Raw genomic sequence first — 23,221 nt, 5'->3', positions numbered from 1 at the left:
GAATGGAAAGAGAAGCACTGATACCTTTGCTGGGCAGTTTATCTAGTAACCAAAAAACAGCCTCCAGCCCTTCATCAAACAGTCATCAGATAACACTAGGGTGACCAGGGTGGCAGGTCCTCAGAAGAAAATCCACTGGTCTGCAGGCCGAGTATGCACCACATCCCACTTCCTAAGAAGTCCATCACAAATGTAAAAATCTAGCTTGCTAAAAGACAGGAAAGCAAATGGCATTTTTATTTTTTTATTTTTTAAAGATTTTACTTATTTATTTGACAGAGAGAGAGCAGGAGAGCACAAGCAGGGTGGGGGAGGGGAGGAGGTGGCAGGGAGAGGGAGAAGCAGACTCCCCACTGAGCAAGGAGCCTGATGTGGGGCTCGATCCCAGGACCCTGAGATCATGACCTGAGCCGAAGGCAGACACTTAACCGACTGAGCCACCAAGGCGCCCCAACAAATGGCATTTTTAAAGAATTAATTGGAACTGATCCTTGAAGTCCCTCAGACTTGAGCATGTAAACTACACAAAGTCCTTCTCAACCGTTACTTGCCAAGAAGGGGGCTGGTGTGGAGTGCTGGGAGGCGTTTTAGATTTGACCAGTGGTAGGCTGGGACAGGCTAAGAACAGAAACTTACTCACCAAGAGAATCCTTAGAAGAAATGGCAATGCACACGCTTCCTTCCCATAAGAGGTGACTGAATCAGGAACAGGTTTGGGTGGCCCAGGTGGGTCACCATGTGAGATGTTCCCCACTGGAGCCAGAAAGAGTACCCAGCCTCATGCTCACAGTCAGTACCCTTCCTTCACGCTGCAACTTCTGAGGACATTAGCTCAGCTGAACCATGGGAAATTGGATTTTCTGAGTGCAGAGGGTTTTATTCAAGAAAGGAAGTTTACAAAATTAAATAAAGGAGAGCATAGCCTCTTAAGGGTGCATAGGTACAGACAATCCAGAATAACATACTTATTTTTTCTGATTCTATAATGTAGTCCATATCAGAGTAGAATCAAAGGAGAATATATTAATATTACAGATACATCAGAACTTTAGTTAAAGTATATAGAGCTATGGTGGGTTTTGTTTTTTTAAGATTTTATTTATTTATTTGAGAGAGAGAATGAGAGAGAGAGAGAGAGAGAGAGCGAGCATGAGGAAGGGGAGGGTCAGAGGGAGAAGTAGACTCCCTGGGAGCCTGTGATGATCCTGGGACTCCAGGATCATGACCTGAGCTGAAGGCAGTCACTTAACCAACTGAGCCACCCAGGAGCCCCAAAGAGCTAAGTTTTAAAGATTACTAAAAAACAGGACACCCAAGTATCTCAGTTGGTTAAGAGACTGCCTTCATCTCAGGTCATGATCCCAAGGTCCTGGGATCGAGTCCTGCTTCAGGCTCCTTGCTCAGCGGGGAGCCTGCTTCTCCCTCTGCCTGCCACTCCTCCTGCTTGTGCTCTCTTTCTCTGACAAATGAATAAATAAGATCTTTTTTAAAAAATAAAGAAAAATAATAAAAATTAAAAAAATAAAGATTACTAAAAAGTTTGTCCTTCTATTAATTGTAACTATGGTACTTTTAAAAATTAGTGATACTGTTATTACAAATGTCCTTTTTTAAATGAATAAAAATAGGGGCACCTGGGTGGTTTAGTTGGTTAAGCGTCTGACTCGATTTCGGCTCAGGTCATGATCTCAGGGTTGTGAGATTGAGCCCCGCATTGGGCTGAGATGCTGGGCATGGAGCCTGCTTGAGATTCTCTCTCTCCCTCTATTTCTCCTCCCTCCTCTCTAAATAAACATATATTTATATTTATATTTATATTTATAATGTAATCTAGCAGAGGAACATAAAACACATACTATCACCTCTTCCTAATCACTGTGAAATAACACAGATAGTAGGAAAGAGTGTCACTCATTTTGCAAATATAATGCTAGGAAAGTGAATTTTGTCTGCCTAATTTGACCAATAAATCTCAGTAATTTGACAGTAAACTATAGTTAGACATTTTACCATGGCATAAAAAGTTTCACTGAAAATTCATTTCCTCCCTGAATGCCACTGGCAGGTACCCCTTACATAGAACAGGTTCTTATCCAGTGTCACCCAACCGGTAAACTTCCCCTGAGTCAATAGTTAAAAGGATGTGTTGATTTTAAATGACTTTCAAAATACAGTAACATAAGGAAGTGTTTAAAAAACATGTAAATGACACCAGAGATTGTCATGTCACAAACCTGAGTTCCTAATGTCTTTTTCAGACAAAAAGATCATGAGGGTAGTTAAATACTCCATTTTTTTTCTTTGATCAAAGATCGACTATGCAATTAAATCTCTGAAAATAATCACCCTTATTTTTTTTTAAAGATTTTTATTTATTTATTTGACAGAGATAGAGACAGCCAGTGAGAGAGGAAACACAAGCAGGGGGAGTGGGAGAGGAAGAAGCAGGCTCATAGCGGAGGAGCCTGATGTGGGGCTCGATATCACAACGCCAGGATCACACCCTGAGCTGAAGGTAGATGCTTAACCACTGTGCCACCCAGGCGCCCCAAATCACCCTTATTTTAATACGACCCAAGATCCAACTGTTTGTCAGCCACTCTAAATGTTACTTTACTTTAATTTACATCGATTCTGCTTTCCAATTAGCTAGCTAATACACAAGAAAGAATATGAACAGCGATCAGAGACTAGAAAAATCTGATCCCTGAAAAAGTAAAAACATTCTGAAAAGTGAGATAACGCACTTAAGAGATCATCATGATAAAGAACTTTCTTCCAGTTTAAACAAATGATATGTATGCAAAGTTGCCCAAAGAAGTCCTCCTGATGAAAATCTTGGTAGTCAAGGTTGCCTACCAAGAAGATAAATTGGGGTGTTTCGGTATGGCAGTTACCCAGCAGTCAAATAGAGCCCTAGGCATGTTTTTGTATGGCCCCAAGCTCCGAGTGGTTTCTATATTCTTAAACAGCTTAAAAAGTAAGACAAAGGGGCGCCTGGGTGGCACAGCGGTTAAGCATCTGCCTTCGGCTTAGGGCGTGATCCAGGCGTTATGGAATCGAGCCCCACATCAGGCTCTTCCTCTATGAGCCTGCTTCTTCCTCTCCCACCCCCCTGCTTGTGTTCCCTCTCTCGCTGGCTGTCTCTATCTCTGTCGAATAAATAAAAATAAAATCTTAAAAAAAAAATAAAAATAAAAAATAAAACAAAGCCAAGCAGAGTACAGGACACAGAAGGCATGTGGCCCCCAGATCCTAAGATATTTGCTGTCTGGCTCTACAACAACTCTAGGGGTGGTAACAAGTTAGGTCCATTCCTGAAAGTCAGAACCAACCAGGGAAAAGAAATCAGTACTCCTTTATCCCAAGAAGTGGGCTCATTAAGTCAAAACTGAGAGAGATGAATCTGTAAACTATGCTGTTTCCTAAAACATCCATTCACATCAGACATATTCTCTACCACCAAAGAGAGTATGCAATACTAAATTTTACTATTAAACACTAAAGCTAAATATTAAAATAGCAGGAGTACAGTATTATCTCTCATTTATAATTTGGCAACATTAAATGTATTTCTAAAACTCAGACAAAATTGCCACCAAATGCAAGAAAAAGTGGAAAAGTCAATTAAACTTTAACAAAGCAAGCTCTGAGTTAGAGCAAATGAACTGTAGACAATATGTCTTTTGTAAATATTAGTATCAATATTTAATTGAATCCTGCATCCAAACTGACCACCCCTGAGATTCTTCAAGTCAATTTACACATTTCTATAGTATTTTGAGTTTTAATCTCAGAACATATTAGAGTTTTAAAGCAGCCATTTATAAACTGGGGTAATTATTTCCTCTAACTACTATTTAAGTTAAGTAGATAATATTTTATTATTTTCTTTTATAAGGTTCATAGGATGTTCAGACACTCGATTTTTAAGTTTCTTTTTTCCTCCAGTGTTGCAAAAATTCTGTGCTAAGACCAAAACAGCACATAATGGCAAAGAAAACATGACACCCAGGAAAGATCCTCCAGGACTAGGCCACGTGCTTCAGGAAAGAGTCAGCAGTGTGGAAAGGAAGTCAGCACATCAGGTCCACAGGCCATGCCCACAGCGTTAGCAGATGGCTAGGAGGCAAATGCCTAATCTTTAATGCCCCATGTTTCAGGTGATATTGAGGCTCTTATCAGTGTCACCTTTAGACTCAGACATAAAGAGTCCCCACCCAAAGGCCCTGGGCTTTAGAAGGCATTTACAGTGCATGGGCTCCTTTGACAGACTAAGGGGACGAGACCAGCTGGAGCCACCCTCCTTGCACTCCATGATCCGCAATACCTGAGACCCTCAAATTCTGTGGCTAAATCACCATAAGCCCCATTCCGATGCCTGCATGGGCTTCTCCCCCGAGTCCATTCTCTGGAAGGTGCCCTGGACTGGACTGGACTGCCGGTGTGCATATTATGAGGCCCACACGTGGTCAAGGGGCAGCTGTCTGGAAGAGTCAATGGGCCGTGGACATGTGAGCAGGATGTCCACACTCTGCACAGGACATGATGGGAGGTGAGGGGAAGAGAAAAATGGGGCAGATTGTAGGCTAAGGACTGACCTTCCTTTTACCACCACTTGCTGACACAAAATTCCTACAAGTGTAAGAACTCAAACCGCAGAGCTGGCCTCCCGGGCCACTATGAAGGTATGTTTGTCCAATAAAAGAATAGTACACATGTTCCTTAGCAGTTTGTTACCTTGATTTATAAACTTCTAAATACTACACACACATATATATTGTGGCTGACTACAGTACTCCTCTCTCAGGTCCCACACGTGTCCAGAGTGAACTTGGTCCTCGTAACAGTCACTCCTACATCTCACGCTGCAAGGATGTCCTGCTACTTCATTCCTGATTCCCACATGCAAAGCTTAACTAGGAATCTGGTATTTCGTGCAAGTTCAAGGATGCAGGCTCCTGATTTACCCAGTTTTCCATGCATGGCCAAGGAAATTTTTTTTTAAAAAAGCTAATTGATCACTATAGAACTATATAAAGCTAATCGAATTTCCAGTCAGCCCACCTAAATGCCTCCTGGTATAAAACGGCATCATTGTGAAGAATGGCTGCAGGGAGAGAGCGTTAATTATCACAGCATAAGGTGGATAGCTATTTTTCCTGCTCTTGCTTCCTTCACTAGAGTCCAGGGAAAACTCTTAACGAGAAGGTGCACACACAAAACATCTCCCACTCATTTATGAATCGGGACTAACGCTGGAATTGGAAAGAAATCAGAATAATGACATCACACCCACAGTAATAAACCTAGAAAGTGGCAGTGAAGTCCCTGGTGCCATTCTAACCCCGCCAGATGATAGGACTGGCAAAGTCTTCTGAAAAGTTGTTTGGTCAGCCGAAAACAAAACAAAATAAAAACACTCTGACTTTTCCCTAAGAGCTGAACCTAATTCAACAGTTTTCCAATGATAATTTGGAAACAGTCGATAACTAAAATATGCCTGACTGCCTTTCCCTGAAATTTATGAATAACTGCCTTTCACAATTGGAATACCATATTCATCTTTGAAAAGAACAATTCTCATTACTTTTTTTTTTTTTTTTTTTTTTTGAGAGAAAGAGCATACCGGACAGAGAGGGGCAGAGGCAGAGAAAGAGAGAGAATCTCAAGCAAACTCCCTGCTGGGTGCAGAGCCCGAGGTGGGGCTCGATCTAAGGACTGTGAGACCATAACCTGAGCCGAAACCAAGAGTTGGACGCTCAGCAGACTGAGCCACCCAGACACCCCTCATTTCTTCTTAAGATGTGCTCTGGATCTCTGTTCTTTTGGCTCTAAATTTAAGATTTTTTTTTTAAAGATTTTATTTATTTATTCAACAGAGATAGAGACAGCCAGTGAGAGGGAACACAAGCAGGGGGAGTGCGAGAAGAAGAAGCAGACTCATAGCAGAGGAGCCTGATGTGGGGCTCGATCCCATAACACCGGGATCACGCCCTGAGCCGAAGGCAGACGCTTAACCGCTGTGCCACCCAGGCGCCCCTAAGACGTATTTTGCCCAACTTTTATAATTGATATTCATTTTTTTACATAATTAATTTTTTTAAGATTTTTTATTTATTTATGTGACAGAGAGACAGCCAGAGAGAGAGGGAACACAAGCAGGGGGAGTGGGAGAGGAAGAAGCAGGCTCCCAGCAGAGGAGCCCGATGTGGGACTCGATCCCGGAACGCCGGGATCACGCCCTGAGCCGAAGGCAGACGCTTAACGACTGCGCTACCCAGGTGCCCCTGCATAATTAATTTTAAAAATAAATTATTATAACAGGCAATAAAGAGTCTAAAGAGGCAATATTCCCCATGAATATGCCTTTGGATGCACAGGTCACACAGTCAGTCAACAAGAGCACCGGGAGGTGCTGGTGAGGCAAAAGCCACACTTGCATCACGTCCTGATCCTAAGGGTTGCCAACAGGAGAAAGACTCCTTCTTAAGGGGAATTGCATAATCTCTTCTCCTTCCCTGAAGAGCTGCAGGGCAGGGAAGGGAGAGACTACTATCTGTCAAGGAGAGTTTGGCTGCACTGCTGCCTCGAGGCATGAGAATAGATTCTAGGTCCTTCAGCATCAGAATAAGAATCTGTGATGATACAACAGATTTGAGCCACTTTCAGTATCTTTGGAGTTCAAGCGCTATCACACTTGGGTCGCAGGAAGGAGGGGCTGTTTCAGTTTTCCTTACAATTACCACCCTAATTATTACATTACACTTTCACAATTTAATCCCTTTATTTGCCTCACTGCCTTTTTGGGGCTAAGTTAGCACCACGGTGTGATGCCTGCTGATGTAGCTAGCGGGGTAGCCTTACTGTGCTGCCCAGCTGCCAGCTACAAACACAGCCAGGTGGGCCAGTCCAGAGTGCTAATCTGGACAGTGACATCTCTGTCTCCCGCTCAAAATCCTTGAAAGTTGCTCTCTCCAATATGGAGTAAAACTGAGCACTATACATCAATGCCAAGAATCACCCTGTGCTTTGCTCTGTTAAGCTTTTGGTAGCATTTCAGAATAATCAGGCATAGAATTCCAATTGCTCTATTCCAGTTATTACTCAGTAAACAACTACTGCATAGCTATTAATATCGAAACTATAGGATTAAAAAAAAAAAAACCCTGCCTGGCAATTGTTTCATAGTTGTTCTATCTTTGGAAACATTCTAAGGACCAAGGAGTTTAACTACTGCCCACTCCCCTCCCCATCCTGGAAATCTGGTACTCCCTCAAGACGGGAGACGTTTGTAGAGGAATTCTCCTCAATGCACAAAGGTTTGAGAACAAAGCTTTAATAAAATGTTGGTAACACGCAGCCCCAGATAGCACACTCATGCCTGCTCACAGTAGGCTCTCAGTAAATATTTGTTGAGTAAAGGGGAGTGGTTTTCATAGTGAGGATCTCTCGCTTGTATCCACATACACAGCATTTGTTAATTTATCCCCAAATATTAGCTTAAATTCGTGTAGTTAATTCCAGAGCTGTATAAACTGAATAAACAAAATCGAATTACTAACAGTTTGAATTTTAGATACTCTGTAACAAAAGTATTCTAATACCTTTGGACAATGGCTAGTAAGAACCCAAAGATTTGAAATGTGTTTTCATTCTCAAGTTTTACAATGTTAGTAAATAGGCTGAAGATATTTCTCAAATGCCCAGGAGTGTATGGAAGTTCCACAGATCGACCGCCATTGTTTTCACTCCCTCACTCTACCTAGGATTTCACATTTCATTTCATCCTTTTTTTTTTTTAAAGCTTTTATTTATTTATTTGACAGAGAGACAGCCAGCGAGAGAGGGAACACAAGCAGGGGGAGTGGGAGAGGAAGAAGCAGGCTCCCAGCGGAGGAGCCTGATGTGGGGCTCGATCCCAGAACGCCGGGATCACGGCCTGAGCCAAAGGCAGACGCTTAACGACCGAGCCACCCAGGCGCCCCGTCATTTTATCCTTAAACATTCCATGAGGTAGGTAATATGTTTTCAATTTACAGGTGAGAAAAAAGAAAAGAAAGATCCAGAGGATGAAGGATTTTTCTAAGAAAATGTTAAATAAAATATGGCAATGATGAGCCATAAAATATGAAGATAGAGCCATTAAAATATTTAGGTAATTCATATGTACTCCATACTAACTTGGCTTGTGTTCTTCAGTTAAAATTCTGAAAGGCTATGAAAAAGTTAGGCTTAAATATCCACGCTAGGGGCGCCTGGGTGGCACAGCGGTTAAGCGTCTGCCTTCGGCTCAGGGCGTGATCCTGGCGTTATGGGATCAAGCCCCACATCAGGCTCTTCCTCTATGAGCCTGCTTCTTCCTCTCCCACTCCCCCTGCTTGTGTTCCCTCTCTCACTGGCTGTCTCTCTCTGTCGAATAAATAAATAAATAAATCTTTAAAAATTAAATAAATAAATAAATAAATATCCACTCTACTTTGTAAGAATTATCATGTCCTGAAAACCTGCGCCCCTTCAGTAAACTCTTTAACTGTGCCTTCATCGGCACAAATCAAGGAAACGATGTCACAGACAACACAAAAGCAAATGGGAGACGGTACAACCCATTCCACTAAGAGAAATCTTCAGGACAACTAATGGAGAAGACTTGCCCTCCCAGCTGCTCTAAAAAAAGAAAAGAAAAGAAAAAAAAAAAGTGGGAGATTACTCTATGTACACATAAAGGATTTCATAATCACCTTTTGTTAACCGATTTAGAAGGATTATAACTTAACAAACATAATCTCCTTTGCACTTTAAAAATCAGTACATAACACAAAGTTATTAGCCTGATTTCAGTGATGTCCAAGATGGGACCATTAGAGGATGATGGTCAGTCATGAGTGGAAAATCAGCAGCAACATGGTATATGGCAGTGGTTCTCAAATTTGGGGGAGCATCCGAATCACCTGAAGGGTGATTGCTGGGCTCACCCCCAGACATTCTGATTGAGGTAATGTGGGATGAAGCCTGGGAATTGGCATTTTTAATAAATTCTCAGGGGATACGGATACTGCTGGTTGACTTTGAGAAACACTTCACTTACAGAACACAGCACAGTAGAGGGCAGTGATTTTAACCTTGGCTTTACCAAAGCATTAAATAGGAAGCTTTCAAAAATCCACCCCACCACCCATGGCCTGGCCACACCCAAAGCCAATTAATTCAGAATTTGGGGGTAGGAGCCCTGGCATCAATATGTTTTCAGTCTCCAGGTGTTTCCAGCAAGGTGAAATGGCAAGGATGAGAACCACTGATACGGGGGGAAAACACAGTGTATCCGAAAGTGCTGTTAAGAAGAAAACATTTTGTAAACCACTGAGAATAGAATCACTGATGACCTGAGGATCGTCAATGAGCAATTTTTCTTCCCTTTCCCTATATTCTTCAAAAGGGTATCACAAAGGATCTACAAAAGTGAAAACTATAATTTCCAGTAAGAATATAGATCTACAGCGTTCAACATGAGCAGAATCCTGTATTTGTGGATTGCTAGCTTAAAGGAGCACATACAAATTTCAGCCACATTTTTCTACATTCATATTGTTATTTATGAATCTGAAAATCCATAAAGGTTTGGGTATATCTTATATATGTTGCAGGTATATTCTGTGATTAGGAATGACTTGGAAGACTTTTTTGCAAATTCATTAAAAAGGTGAAGAAAGTTCATCCAACCACAGAGAAAGAAGGAAGGTAGCAGACAAATTTGTTTAGAGTAGTGGTTCTTAAAGCATGGTCCTTGGACCAGCAGTATCAGCATCACCTGGGAATTTGTTAGAAATATAAATTCTTGGGCTTCTACTCCAGATGTAATGAGTCAGAATCTCTGGGGGTAGGGCCCGGTGATGTGCATTTTAACAAGATCGCAAGGTGATTTTGATGCACGCTCAAGTTTCAAAACCACGGCTCTAAAGTATTTATTATTTCTGTGCATCTGCAAAAAGAACCAAAGAGGCAAAAATACTACTGAACCAGTGTGTATTTGTTTAGTTGCTATATAGACCCACATTGCTCTGATAACAGCGGTGCCTTTTTGAACCCAAAGCTAAATATCATTTCATCGTTAGAGCTTAATGGTGAAAGCAGAATTGATAGGAGGCATATCTGAGGGAGTTTATTCTATAAATGCTCCATAAGCTATTGTAATTTATATCTATTTTGTACTCAAGACAGAATTGAGACTGTACGACTTGATGAACAAGGATAAGAACCAAGAAAAACCAACCAACCAACCAACCAACTATCACGTGAGGTTGGAAGAGGGTAGGGTATTCCCAGGTGCAACACTAACCTTGAATCGTCCTCTTGAAGAATGCCTTGCAGGCTTCACATGATGCTACCCCATAGTGGTACCCAGAAGCGATGTCGCCACACACTAAACACAGTCTCTTGGGCATCGAGTTGAGCATGTATTCACACTTGGTCTGGGGATCTTCAACAATGGTGCTGGAGCAGTCATCATACAGTTTCCTGACAGGCCCACTACCTCCTAGGATAGGAGCAGAAGGGTAGAGAGGTGGCGAGTCAAGTCCGTTCTGATGGCCATTCATGGTTGAACTGTAGCTCCCGCTGGCGTCTGAAGAGCCGCCGGGGCTGTGGTGGTTGACGCTGTCCGTCAGGGAGGCTGGGCTGGAGGGTTCCGTCTTGATGAAGGACGAACAGCTGGAATCAATGTGTCGATCTTTGTTTGACATTCTGCAGAGAAGCCTGAGGTGTAGGGAGATACAAACGGAGAGAGAGAGAAAAAAAGGAGAGAGTGTCAAACACAGAGACCAAAAGAGGTAGAAAGAAAGAGAAGGTAAAATAAATAAATAAAAATATTAGAAAAAGTCAAAGGGAAGGATGAAAGGAGGGGAAAAAATAGAAGAATTCATATATTAAAGACACTGTTCCTTGAGAGCACTGCCTAAGAGCTGGGAGTACACATCATTCATTCTCTAGTCAATATCTCTTGTTCTACAAGAAGGTAATCAGCATAAGGGCATGACAGGGTTACATCAAAGTGCCCAGACAGGCCATAAACAAAACCTCTAATGGGTCCAATTCCTTTTATTTTACCTTTCTCCTGGAGAACCACTGTCAATATCTAAATCAACACTCTAGATTCTAAATTTACCCATGCAAGAGGAGTGATTTAAAAGGCCGTATCTTTTCCAAAATTGGATTTATCCTCACTCTACTCTTCCCTTCCACGTTCCGACGCTGCAATCTTTTTATTGTGAGCAGAATCAAACTTTTATTTTCAAGACCGAACAGATGATTCTTCAGCTCTGTAATTTCTGTTTGTCAACACGCTTCCATAAGCATAACTGTGTCTTTTATTGATCTGACTAAGACACATAGGGTATATATCCTCAATCACTTCACTTCTTTATTTAAATCGCTCTATTTCATAGCCATTTAGCAATAGAGAAAGACATCAAGTATAAAATTCCAGCCAATATGGAAGGATGATATCCTAGAGCCCACAAAACTTAGTGAAACGATCACCAACACTGATTAATACAGATGTGCATGTGCCTGCACGTGTGATTTGCCTTTAAGAGATGAATCAGGAAAAGCCATTTGAAACTTCAGTATACCTGTGAGTCCATAAATCTGATACTTTGTATTATATTCAGCAAACTAGGAATGTATCACATTTTGTCATGAAAAATGAGATTTGTGATGGTCCCTTTTCCCCCCTTCTTTTAGTCTTTTAACATCACACCTCCTAAAAGGAAATATGATGAGGCATCTAATCTGACAAACTATCTCTCTTATCTAGAAGAAACATACTGCCCCTCTTTCTTTGTTGGACCCATAAGTGATTAAATTTCTGAAAAGGTAATTAGATGAAAAGATATAATTGGTCCTATTTTCTTTCCTAGTAGCCATAGTGCAAAACCCCTTTTAGCAAAGTCTCTAAGAACATTCTGGGAGTCTGCTATAGAAAGAAGTGACAGTTGAGAAGGGGACTTAGCTAATTGCTTCCCAGTGGAAAGTTGATTTATAGGAATCCCACAGGGGTAATGGTCATTCACTAGAATTTGGGGGAGTAGTCACAATATAACCAAAGGGATGCAATTATCACCACCACTATAAATCTGCCGATATTTTATCATTGCCCAAATTTCATTTTCTCCTCCAGCCCCCCCCCCCCGTTACTTTAAAGAAAAGATAAATAAATAAAAATTTCCTATTGGGGACGTTCACTTAACTGTTCCAGGAAGGCTGTCTTGAAAGCAAAGCATTAAGAGCAAAAATTTGCCTCTTAACAAGTACCATTGCACCTCGGGAATTTTATTCTGCTTTCTAAAGTAAAACAGTATCAGGATGTGAAGAAAGCAAACAGGAAGAAGAAATCCACAAGAATAGCTTCTTCTCTCTTTCGCCCACCCACTTGTGTTGTCCTTTCCTCAAGAGCTAGCGAAAGAAAAAATATCCCCCTCGCCAGCCTGAACTACGGTGTCCTCTCCCTTCTGCATCTGCTGCCTTGTACCCGTCACTGTTAATGAGCGCTGTAATTAATAGATCGCTCTCCCTGTCTCCCTGCTTGCACTCTGGGCTAAGCACTTTTCCTCGAGTCAACGTCTGAAAGAAAGCAGGTCGGCACTGACTTACAGCAGCCCTGCGAATTCCTTTTAATTTAGAGCACTTACCCCACCACTTCACTTATTACCTTATAATTACTGGACTGCTCGCACATACATTATGATCTTGGACTAGAGTTAGAAGTTATTAGGGTACTAAAACATGGTTGCTCCCCTTTCCTCTCTCTGGCACGGAATTTCTCACAGCTATGACAATTAACTCTTTCACCATCTGCCCTCAAGGCACCATTTCTTAATCCCCCCCCCTTTTTCCAGAGGAGAGTGGCTTGATCACAAAACATACCACGTCTTCTCCAGGTCCTCTTTCCCCTCTTCTTTTTTTCTTATATCATCTGTGGTCAATTTCATCCCAATTTCCTCTCCCTCGGGCTTTTCCTCATGGACCTCTGAGGTCGGCAGAACTCTTGCTTAAGAAAGGCCAGGAACTGCTTTTCCGTTTATGGAACAGTTATTTGCTAAGTCACCAAATGTTTACATGTCAAATGCATGTTGTTAAAGGCCCTGAAAAATAGGGAGTCTCCAGCCAGCTGTTGGCTCCAAAATCTCAATCCATAACTTTGCAATAATCTTCACAGAAGCAAGGACATTAGGAAGTTAAGTTGTCGGGGAAGTCTCTGGAAGGTGGCACTATCTTCTCCTACACAAGGTCTGGCCAGTGTAGCTGTAAATGAGACTGAGAGAACTGGATTTGTGCTGGAGGTTCAATGTGTTTCTTTTCAGACAATGAGCTGCTTCCTTAATTAATACCTTTTGCCCAGTGGAAATAGTAACGGTCAGAGTTGCCATTTATCAGACACTTCTGATGTGGCAGGCACTGACCTGAACACCCTACTCATATTACCTCATTTAAGCCTCAAGACAACCTTGTGAGGGAGGCATTCCTTTTCAGGAAACAGAGCCTCAGACGTTACGGTGTCCTGAAAGTCATACAGTGAGGAAGTGGGAATGCCAGGATTTGAACTCAGGTCCGATGTCAAAGTGCAAAACAGAAATGTGGTGAAGCAAACAGAGAGTTTTTAAGGGTGCTCACAGATTTTTTTTTTTTTTTAAGCCAAGCAAGCAGGGATAGACGTAGCACCACACACAGAGACCTATGACCTCCGCAGCTCCCGTATGAGTGGAGAGGGACCACGGTGGCCACCCCATTGGCCACAGGTCGGCCTCAGCTGAGTCACCCTCTCCAGTGCTGGGAGTGACACCTAAACAGAAATCTCTGAAAGAACACAGTTGTCTCCTAATTACTACTTAGCTCATTACACTGAACACTTCCTAGACACCATTACATTATACCCTAAAACTATAGTGGGTCTTAATTCTCTTCCTCTCGGTCTCTGAAATTCTACAGCTCTATTATTCAAGCCTGAAATATTCACAACTATCTATAAATTCAATTGTCAGCTGGTGGGTTTTATTCTAGACTTCACTTCAATCTAAAATTAGAGGCACTAAAATTCACATTAACTCTAAGAGGAATGTAGTGAATAAGACTTTATTTCAAAAGAACACCTTTTTGTCAGAAAGAGCCATTTTCAAGATGATGGCTTTATCTGTAGCCAAAGAGAATAAGCCCATTCTACATTGTGCTGTTAATGCAGAAATTTTAGGTCACATTGGATTAATAAAAATCTAAATTTAGTTAAGAAATGAGAATAGAAATAACATGTGTAGAAAAGTGTGGGAAATGTTTATTTTAAAGCGTCAGTACACTCGCTTGTATTTTATTATCTGAAAAGAAGTGATGAGAAGCACAAGGGAGCAAGACTACAGACTTTTCCAAAACTTCTGAGGGAACACCCGGAGAAAAAACTGGAGGTAGAAATAGCTATGTTGAGACTCACAGCTTGTTTCTGTATAAGAAATTAAATTTGAGGGATTTTACAGGCTTCCTGAGGCCACGGTGAGCCCAGTTCTCTATAAAGAGGCATTTTTAACATGGTTTGAGATACAGTCTCAGTAATTCTAATGATCGTGCTTCCTAGCCTGGCCCAAGAGTCAGCAAGGGTAAAATTTACCTTTGGTGATAGAGACTAACGACCAGGCAAATACAACTTCTTAGTTGCTGGACTATTTCAAAATGTAATTTTTGAAAGTTAATTAACTGTGTTAGATGCATGCACATATAGAGAGAAAGAGAGAAAGAATAAGAATCAATTAAAGTGGTTGCTGTAGGGGGAAACAAGAAGATAATCTGTAAGTTAATATTCAATTTATATTATCATTATCAAGCTTAATTGTTTTCAGGGATTCTACCTAGATACAGGTAAATGTGCGACCTTGAATGAATCGCCGTGAGTTAGAATTTCCACACGCATGCGTCCATGTCCAACCGAGGTGGTCTCATTCCACAGCAGCTCAGCCAATACTTTTGTTAATGCCCCACAGTCATATATATTATATGCCTTTCATCAACAGACAAATTCGTCAGCGACTATATTATTTGCTACTTTATTTCCCTACTTAAAAAAATGGTGCATGAAATTCTCTTAGGGAACATACTATGCACAGGTCTTCTTTGGGTCTCCTAATTGTCATACTAAGACAAGATTTTTTGAAACTTTTAATATACCCATGCCAAGGACAGACACCTTAATAAGCTAAATAAATGCCAACTAAAGAAGTCACTATTTTATTTTCTTCCTTGTCATCCTTAAGAGCCCCCAAAGGTACCCATCTTAATTATAAATTCCAAACACTTTATATCAATTTTTATCCAAAAATTTCCGGTAAGCACACTGAAGCCAGCGCACCTGCAAGTTTACAAATATGAGACAGAAATAAGAAGACAGAGTCCTTAGCTTTCTTACCGAATCCTAGAATTTCAGGGTTGGAAAAGAAGGTTTGCAGGTCCTGCTACCTTATCATCACTATCTATTCAAATTAGGAATGAATCTGTGAGGACTGGTCGCTTTCAACCTTCTGAAATCACCAGATTAAATATTTAAGTATTTTTATTTAAATAAGAAAAATAAAAAATATTTTTAAAAAATATTAGCCTTCAGTTTCGTTTTGTTTTCATGTGCTCAGAAGGAAACTTCCAAGACTTATGCCAAGCTCCCCGGGTCCCAGGCTTCAGAGCCCATGACCCCAGCAGCTCCCTTTGCAGCCTGAGTTACAACTTCAAGCATCTACGTTACAATGAGCGCTTTTTTTTTTCCTGCTTCAACTAATTGCACTCTCGTAAAGTGGCAAAATGTGAATCACTTAGTAACAAAATGGGCACCCGCTGCTATTGTCAGAGAATGGTGATGCTGAAGAGAAGGGAAAGCAACCGAATGAAGTGTCATGTCAGAAATCAACGGTGCAACGTGTGATTTGAGAAAACATGACTACTTTACAGAGACAGGGTGTCATTATGGCATCACAGTAATACGATGCTTTGACAACTACTGGGTCTAACATATCATCATTGCATTAAGGTACACTGGCTTAGTTGGGGAAGGAAAAGAAAGGATTTTTTCTTTTAATAAGAAATATCTTAAGGTCTGCCTGGCTAACCTAAGGGAAAGAGATCATTAATTGTAAAGGGAGAACTGTAAATCCCGACCCACAGTGCTCAGAAAGACTAAAACACACGTGCACACATAGGCACACACACTTCTGGATCATTTTAGGCCTTCTTTAATAAACCTTGAGGCCCATCTAATGGAACAGATTTCTGCATAACAGGATCGCAATCATTTAGTAATGTCGTTTCTTGATTCTTCCAACAAATCACCTGCGCATTTAGTCTGAAAGAACTTACTCCATCAAGAACGAGAGTAAGCAAACAGCTCCCTGCAAAGCTGGTGCTTGAGATGCTGGCAAGAGATGAGGCTTGGCAGTGTGGGGACAGGAAGCCAGTTCCTTAAAACATTATCGGGGCCTCCGTCGAAGCTGAAGGCTCCCCTAAAAGGCTATGTACTACACCAAAAAAGGAAATTTAGGGCAATAAGCAAGAGACTTTTAACTCGTTTCTGGACACTCATTCAAAAGCACGGACCTCCTGAAAATAACTGCATAGCTAAAGACAAAATCAAGACCTGGAAGGATCTCGCTGAAATCCCATCTGCTTTTAGGGTTTTAGAGTTCATTGATCCTTTCTTTTGCAATTTTGATCTGACATCATGTTGGGTTGACCATCCTGGTTTAAGCACTGAAGTCCTATGTTCTGGAAACCCCTCAGTTCCAGGTATATAAGGGATGGCTGGCCATCCACTGTGACAGATAGACTCTAGAACCCCATACCTCCACGCTTGTTATATCTAAAACAAAGGAGGGGAAAAGGAGAATATTCATTTTCAGCAATGAAGGCCCAGAAAGCTGGCTGGAGAAATGCACTAATAAGAGCGTGCAGCCTAACAAGACTGGGGGTGTTGTAAGCACGTGTGTTAGAAAATACCTATAAATATACCAGCATCCCATTCCACCGTGCCATGCAAGCTGGAGGCCACTGCTGATCACCTTGTTAAGTTATCCAGACTATTTTAGATGTAGGAAATTGCAGTAGCTTCAATTTGTATTGCCAGGTGATTTCTGGTGCTTCCTGGTTGATAAACTTTATTAATGGGAAAAGAAATGGTCCTGTGATATCACAATGTGTTGCACATTATGATTGTTGACAGTTTCTGTATTTAAGGATTCGATCTGATGCAGAGGCGCTTAGTAGTGTAATTTATCCTTAGCTTGTTTTCTTGGACCTATTTCAATCTAAGAGTGAACATCCCTTGTTTATAGCTCTGAATACAGTAAGTGAGCTACTGGCAAATCAATAAAACTGTTAAATGCATAATAATGCTGGGTAATTGCATACATGATGTTTTGCATAATTAACTGTCTGAGCTTTTCTTTAATATAATGGCCACTCATGTAATATAGAGTAGCTATAAGTCTATAAAATATACACAGTTTATATGAACCATGATTCCGCTTAAAACTCTGGCTAATCATCTACATCGGGTTTGAAGGGAGAGCTCTCCTCCACTGCCAAGTCCAAATCAATTCTTATGACATTACTTTATAACTAACATGATATTTAACTGATGATGGCTATTAGCTATTATACAGATTACATTCAAGAAGTGTAACAGTAGGGGAAAAATACCATTTAGTTTAAACAAACTTCTGCCACGTAATCAATATTATTGAGGCAAATTAAGTGTTTTAACAAGTGTGTATATTTGCCCTAATGCAGCTTAATTAACTATATCCTCACAAGTGCCCAACTCCACGACACCAGTGGGTGTTAAAAGAGAATCTCAAGAAATGCCTAGTCAGAAATTCAAATGCACAACAGTAGCACAAACAAGCACAACTCTGAGCCCTAAGAATATTTCCTACCTTACACAAGCTACACTCCCAGGACCAAGAGCCTGAAGGACCAGAGGGCTTTAGAAGAGTGTCCCCTACTGTAAACCCAGTTGGGCAGAGACTGCCCATGTGGTGACCAGGTCACTCTTCCCAGGGTAGAGTGGAACAGCCTTGGGCAGGAGGTGGGGACCACCGTAGAAAGGAAGGTTAGTAGTATGGGGTAAAAAATTACATGAGATAAATCATCAAAACGAAGCTGACGGTATATGCTGAATGTAACATTTATTCGGTCTTGGAGATTTACTACGCTCATGAGCAGACCTCCTCCGTAGTAAGCTTTCTAGAGAAAAGAAATAGTCTCCTACTTCTACAAATCTCTGGTCTTTCAAACAGAAATATGGATCAATAAAGTTTGCTTGTGTTCAGACAATTCCGTTTTCAAGCAGTCAAGAAGCACACTGAAGAGATAAAGCAGACACAAGAGGAGAGGACTGACAGCTAAATGAAGACCTTCTCACAGCATCTCACTAGAGGAGAAATAAACAGACACTCGACTCATAGAAAGTCTATGCACTGATCTTTACAAATTACAATCGAATATAGATGCTTTACACATACACTCCAGTGATGGAGTTCACAAATCAAATCCAGGTCAATGAAAGCTCAGGCTGACTGAATTCCCCTTTCCTCTTCTCTTTGCTACACTGAAACAGGAAATAGGAATGCTAGAATCAGGAGTTGATGCAAGAATATTGAGATTATGGTATTGATGGCACCCTTTACTCATTAAGAAAATGTTTTGCAAAAGCAATTACAATGACCAACAAACCCACTGCCTCCATGGTGACAGGCCAGTTCACTTGGAGTGGAACTCGAAAACATACCTGAAACCGGGTGAATTGCAGTAGTGAGAAAATTTAAATACTAAGAAGGAATCATTGTTGAAATAAAGGTTGTACACATATGGACATCTCTACACTAGACAGAGATTCACAGTGCAACCAGAGATAATAAACCACATCATTTCCTCTTGGACAAGTGGCTAAACCATATTTATACTTTTAACTGAATAGCTTCGTCTGCGGTGGTTAACATCGGGATGCAAATACAGCTGGTCTCGGGTGATCTATGAGGTCACAGGCTGTGATTATATTCAGTGGGTATCAGGTGTTCAGCTGAAGCAGGAGAGTGGGGGGAGGCATGGAAAAGGGGAAATCGCTAATTATTAATCCTAACTCTTCCCCTGTCCTCCTTTTTTGAACATTTCCATCGAGCTAGCTGCTTGAAGAGAAGGTGAAGCTGAAACACATGGACCACCACTTGCAGGTAAGGGAAAATAACATACGTACACACATATACCTAATTCAAGCCACAGAAATGACAAAGTTTTTGTTCTGTGGCAGAATGGGTTTTTTACAAAGGGATTATTCAGCAGTGGGACAGCATCCAGTGAAGCCAGCGGAAGCCACCGACAAGCCTGGAGTTCAGACAGGAAGGACTTGCTTGTCATTTGTTATTCAAAGGTCCAAAACCAAACATGCAGAGAAACATCCCTAAATCGTTGCAATTCTGAAAAACGAATTAAAAAAAAAAAAAAAGTACTACACCAGAGTTCCCACAGTTGGCTTGTCTTCTTTCCCCCTTCTCAGGAAACCCCGTCCCTTATGGCACTTGACGACATAGGCAAGTGGCTTCCAGCTCTGCAGGCGTCTCCGTGTGGCCCGGGACAAGTCACTGTACCACTCTGACCTTCAGGGTCTTCCCTCGCTCAGTGACAGCATTTGCCCACATGCTTTCTAGGGCAACTTCTGCCACTAAAAAAAAATATCCTCTTTCACTCACATAAAAGCCACACTGGTCTGTAACTTCGAGGAGACAGGAGAGGAAGGGCTACTGCACCAAGCACACTCCCCACACTCACATTCCTTGGGTGACTGCAGCGCACAGAGACTACTGAGGGCCACGGCGCAAGTGCGCGTGCGCGTGCCTGCTGCCGGCGAAGACAGAATTCCCGAAACAACTCGCTACTAACAGTGAAACTGCAGCAACATTCAACTGTGGAATCATTCCCAGTGGGCTATGAAAGGGCAAATAGAGCAGTGATGATTTGGGGGGAGCTGGGGAGCAGGACTCTTGGTTTTTCCTAGAAATGGTTCTCTTTTTGCTCATTACATTTTTGGTGGGAGGCGTTGGCGGAAAGGGGCAATTCCCTGCAATCAGGGTTTAAGTGAATGTTTGTCCCAGTGTGTGACACCACGCTGTCAGCGAGCAGCAGGGCGCCGCTGAGTTGTTACTACATTTGATTTGACTGCCAGTAGGAAGCTTCATTTCTACCAACTGTTAGTTGCTCGCTCAAAGAATCTTCTCTTCATTTCTGGAGTGATTTTTTTTCCCCCTCTCTTCTATTTCCTTTTCCTTGATATGTGGTAAGCCCAAATGCCATGTGGATTTGTAAGAGAAAACCTGAGTTCTTGTCTCCTGAGCTTGTCAGATCTGAGGACCTGGACGTAAAGGGTCCAAGCAATTTGTTCAATATTTCCAGTCTCTCATTTAGAGTCTGCATTTTAATTCTGATTTCCCAGCTCATCACAAGGTCAACACAGACACAATACTGGCTCTGCCACACTGTGGTCACATCTTTTCACTTGGTGGGGTTTATTTTAGCCGACGGAGCGGATACTTCTACGGCTCTCATTAACAAAATAAAACAAAAAAATGTTGTCACTCACCTTCTCACACTATTCTGTTGAAATAATTGCTATTTTTGGTGACCGCTTCTCACACTTTTCATAATTTTTCTGAGTTGGTAACTTTGCTACAGCACATGAAAGCCTCTCTCCTTAAAAATAATGATTTGGGTAATTATGATTCTCAAATCGTGCCCCTGACAACAACTTCTGACAATGAAAAGCATCTTTAGAAACAACAAAAGCGTGTGCAGGAGTAAAAAGAGTAGGGGAAAAAAAAAAAGCAGAAGAAAAATCCCTCAGAGATAGGACGAAAATTCAGGCTGAATGGAAAAGTAATTAACACTAAAGAGCTAAAACTGTAATTAAGAAAATTTTCATTAAGGAGAGGCAGGTGAATCTGCTTTTCTAAATATGACAAGGTGCCGTGTAAAAATAAAATAGAAGCAGGTTTCGGTGAGTGGAGCAGGAAAGCCATGTCTTTAACCAGATCAAATTCTCGAAATTGGCTGTCAAGACAGGATTGTTGTGATTTATACCCGTCTATCAAGTGCATGAACGGGACAGGCAGAGAGAACAGAGGCAAGCTGCTGTCGTTTCCATTCGCAAAGAACCTTTAATTTCCACAGCACCATCTGTTACCAAATCTAATTCACATTCCCCCTTAATCTGGTTTAGTTCCATAATACTAATTCTTCCCCAGCCCCTACGAACACAAACCACCAAAAAAAAAAAAGGCTTTGGTTCTTGGTGAGTGAGAAATTGAATATTATAGAGTTAAGGTGTTAAGGCTCTGGTGACTTAAGTGAAGCATGCTCTTCTCCATTAAAATGTATTCCTGGTAAAGGGATTTGTTTTCAGCCAATGCAGAGATATGAAATTGTTCATATTTGGGGTAAAAGAAAAATGCTGATATAAAAGTAGGCCGGGGACATGAAAGCAGAGGTTGTCATAAAATACAATTGTTGTCAAGTTTAGTCACTTTCAGAACTGGCTATAAAATCACTTTGTCATGGTTTTCACATAGAGAAAGCCTGAAATTGTACTTTTGTTAAGGAAACTCGGGAGAATGAAGTATATATATTCAGAAAGAGTAGAGCAGGGTAAAGGAAACACCTAGGAGAAACGGAAATGGAAAAAATCGTATATAATTTAAAATAAAGAGATGTGTATCGGTAAACACGCATTCACCTCCCTCGATCTAAGATTCTATTAGCACATACTTTTGATGCAACATCATTTCCACTCTCAGCCAATATAATAACTGGCATTCACAATAATGAGGTTGTGGAGCTATAAAATTATAAAGTGCTTTCTGCATCAGAGAAAGATTAAACTATGCTCAGTAAAGATTTAGTGTTAAATGTATTTTATTGCTTTCTAAGTCTGTGAAAATTTGTTATCTCTAAAGGCAATAGTACATAAAGATCCTCAGGCAAACGTTACAAAATGAGAAAAGATATTGTTTGAATACGGGGGTGAGAAATTTTGATTACACGTTTAATCAACTGGCTCACTACCTAATTCTTCTATGAACGTTAGAAGAATTATCCTTTTGTTCTCTACGCCGGTAGTTTAGAACATGAGGTGGTTTCCATGATATCAATCCCTCAGTTTCGGTCAATCATTGGAGAGGCTATGATCAAAATATTGATTTTCATGGAAGCCTTGATTATCACCCATAAATACATTTTTTTGTAGAGAAAACTTTAATATGTAAAGTCCGCCACTAAACTAGCACTATCTTAATACCCAATTAAAAAAAAAAAAAAATCCTAGGTCTGTCATTTAGAGATACGTACTTCCAGGAAAGAATCTCTCATTTTACTGATGGAATATTCTGATTACCCAGGTATACGGGTATTTTCAACTATTAGCTACAAGAAAAGCCTGATTCTTAAGAGATTTGGGAGATTCTAAAAGATCAACTCTTTGCAACACTGTAATAAACGAAAAAATTTGAGACTAGAATAAATATGCTTATACACACATGAACAACTATCTACGTCACCTATACAAACATCAATGGGTGTCATAAATACAAGTCATTAAAGATTATAGAGATCATAAAATATAAGACAACATTGTTAACGTTCTCAATATTCATTAAGGAACATGCTAAATCTAATATCCTTAAGTTTTGTATAGCAATTTGGATTGTATAATTTTAGGGTTTCTATTACAGCTGTAAATTAAAGAAAAATTTTTATTTTCTTCTCACTCATAAGAATGGCTAAAATTCCTAGGTGATACCACCAAATACTTGGGAGCGTGTGGAGCAACTGGAACTCACATACGTTGCTGGTAGGATATAAAATGGCACAACCTTTTTGGAAAAAAAGTCTGAAACTTCCTTATAAAGGTAAACAGACACTTAGCATATCACAACAATTCACTCCTAGATATTTAGGAAGAATGAAAACGTATGTCCACATAAAGACCTGTACACCAGTGTGTAATCACAGCCTTATTCATTATGGCCCTAAGCTGAAAACAAATCAAATGTCCGTCACTGATGAATAGATAAACAAACTGTAATACATAGATGCAACCGAATCCTAGTCAACAATAAAAGAGAAATGAACTGTGAGAAATGCAACAGCTAAATAT

General features: G+C 40.8%; 1 protein-coding gene across 3 annotated transcripts in view; it reads right to left on the bottom strand.

The window, feature by feature from the left end:
- Positions 1 to 23,221, bottom strand: part of ESRRG (estrogen related receptor gamma) — a 219,434-nt gene that overhangs the window by 164,873 nt on the left and 31,340 nt on the right. Inside the window, exon 2 of one of the 3 annotated variants that reach the window (XM_040636013.1) lies at positions 10,337 to 10,752. In XM_040636013.1, the coding sequence (XP_040491947.1) occupies positions 10,337 to 10,752 (416 nt within the window). Of the gene's footprint in view, positions 1 to 10,336; positions 10,753 to 23,221 lie in introns of those variants that run through there. The other 2 variants (XM_040636015.1, XM_040636014.1) reach the window with 2 other exon arrangements.

This window comes from Ursus maritimus, unplaced genomic scaffold (genome assembly GCF_017311325.1).
Source record: "Ursus maritimus isolate PB19 unplaced genomic scaffold, ASM1731132v1 scaffold_2, whole genome shotgun sequence".
In the NCBI taxonomy this organism is placed as follows: domain Eukaryota; kingdom Metazoa; phylum Chordata; class Mammalia; order Carnivora; family Ursidae; genus Ursus; species Ursus maritimus.
This window is presented reverse-complemented; position numbering and strand designations above follow the sequence as displayed.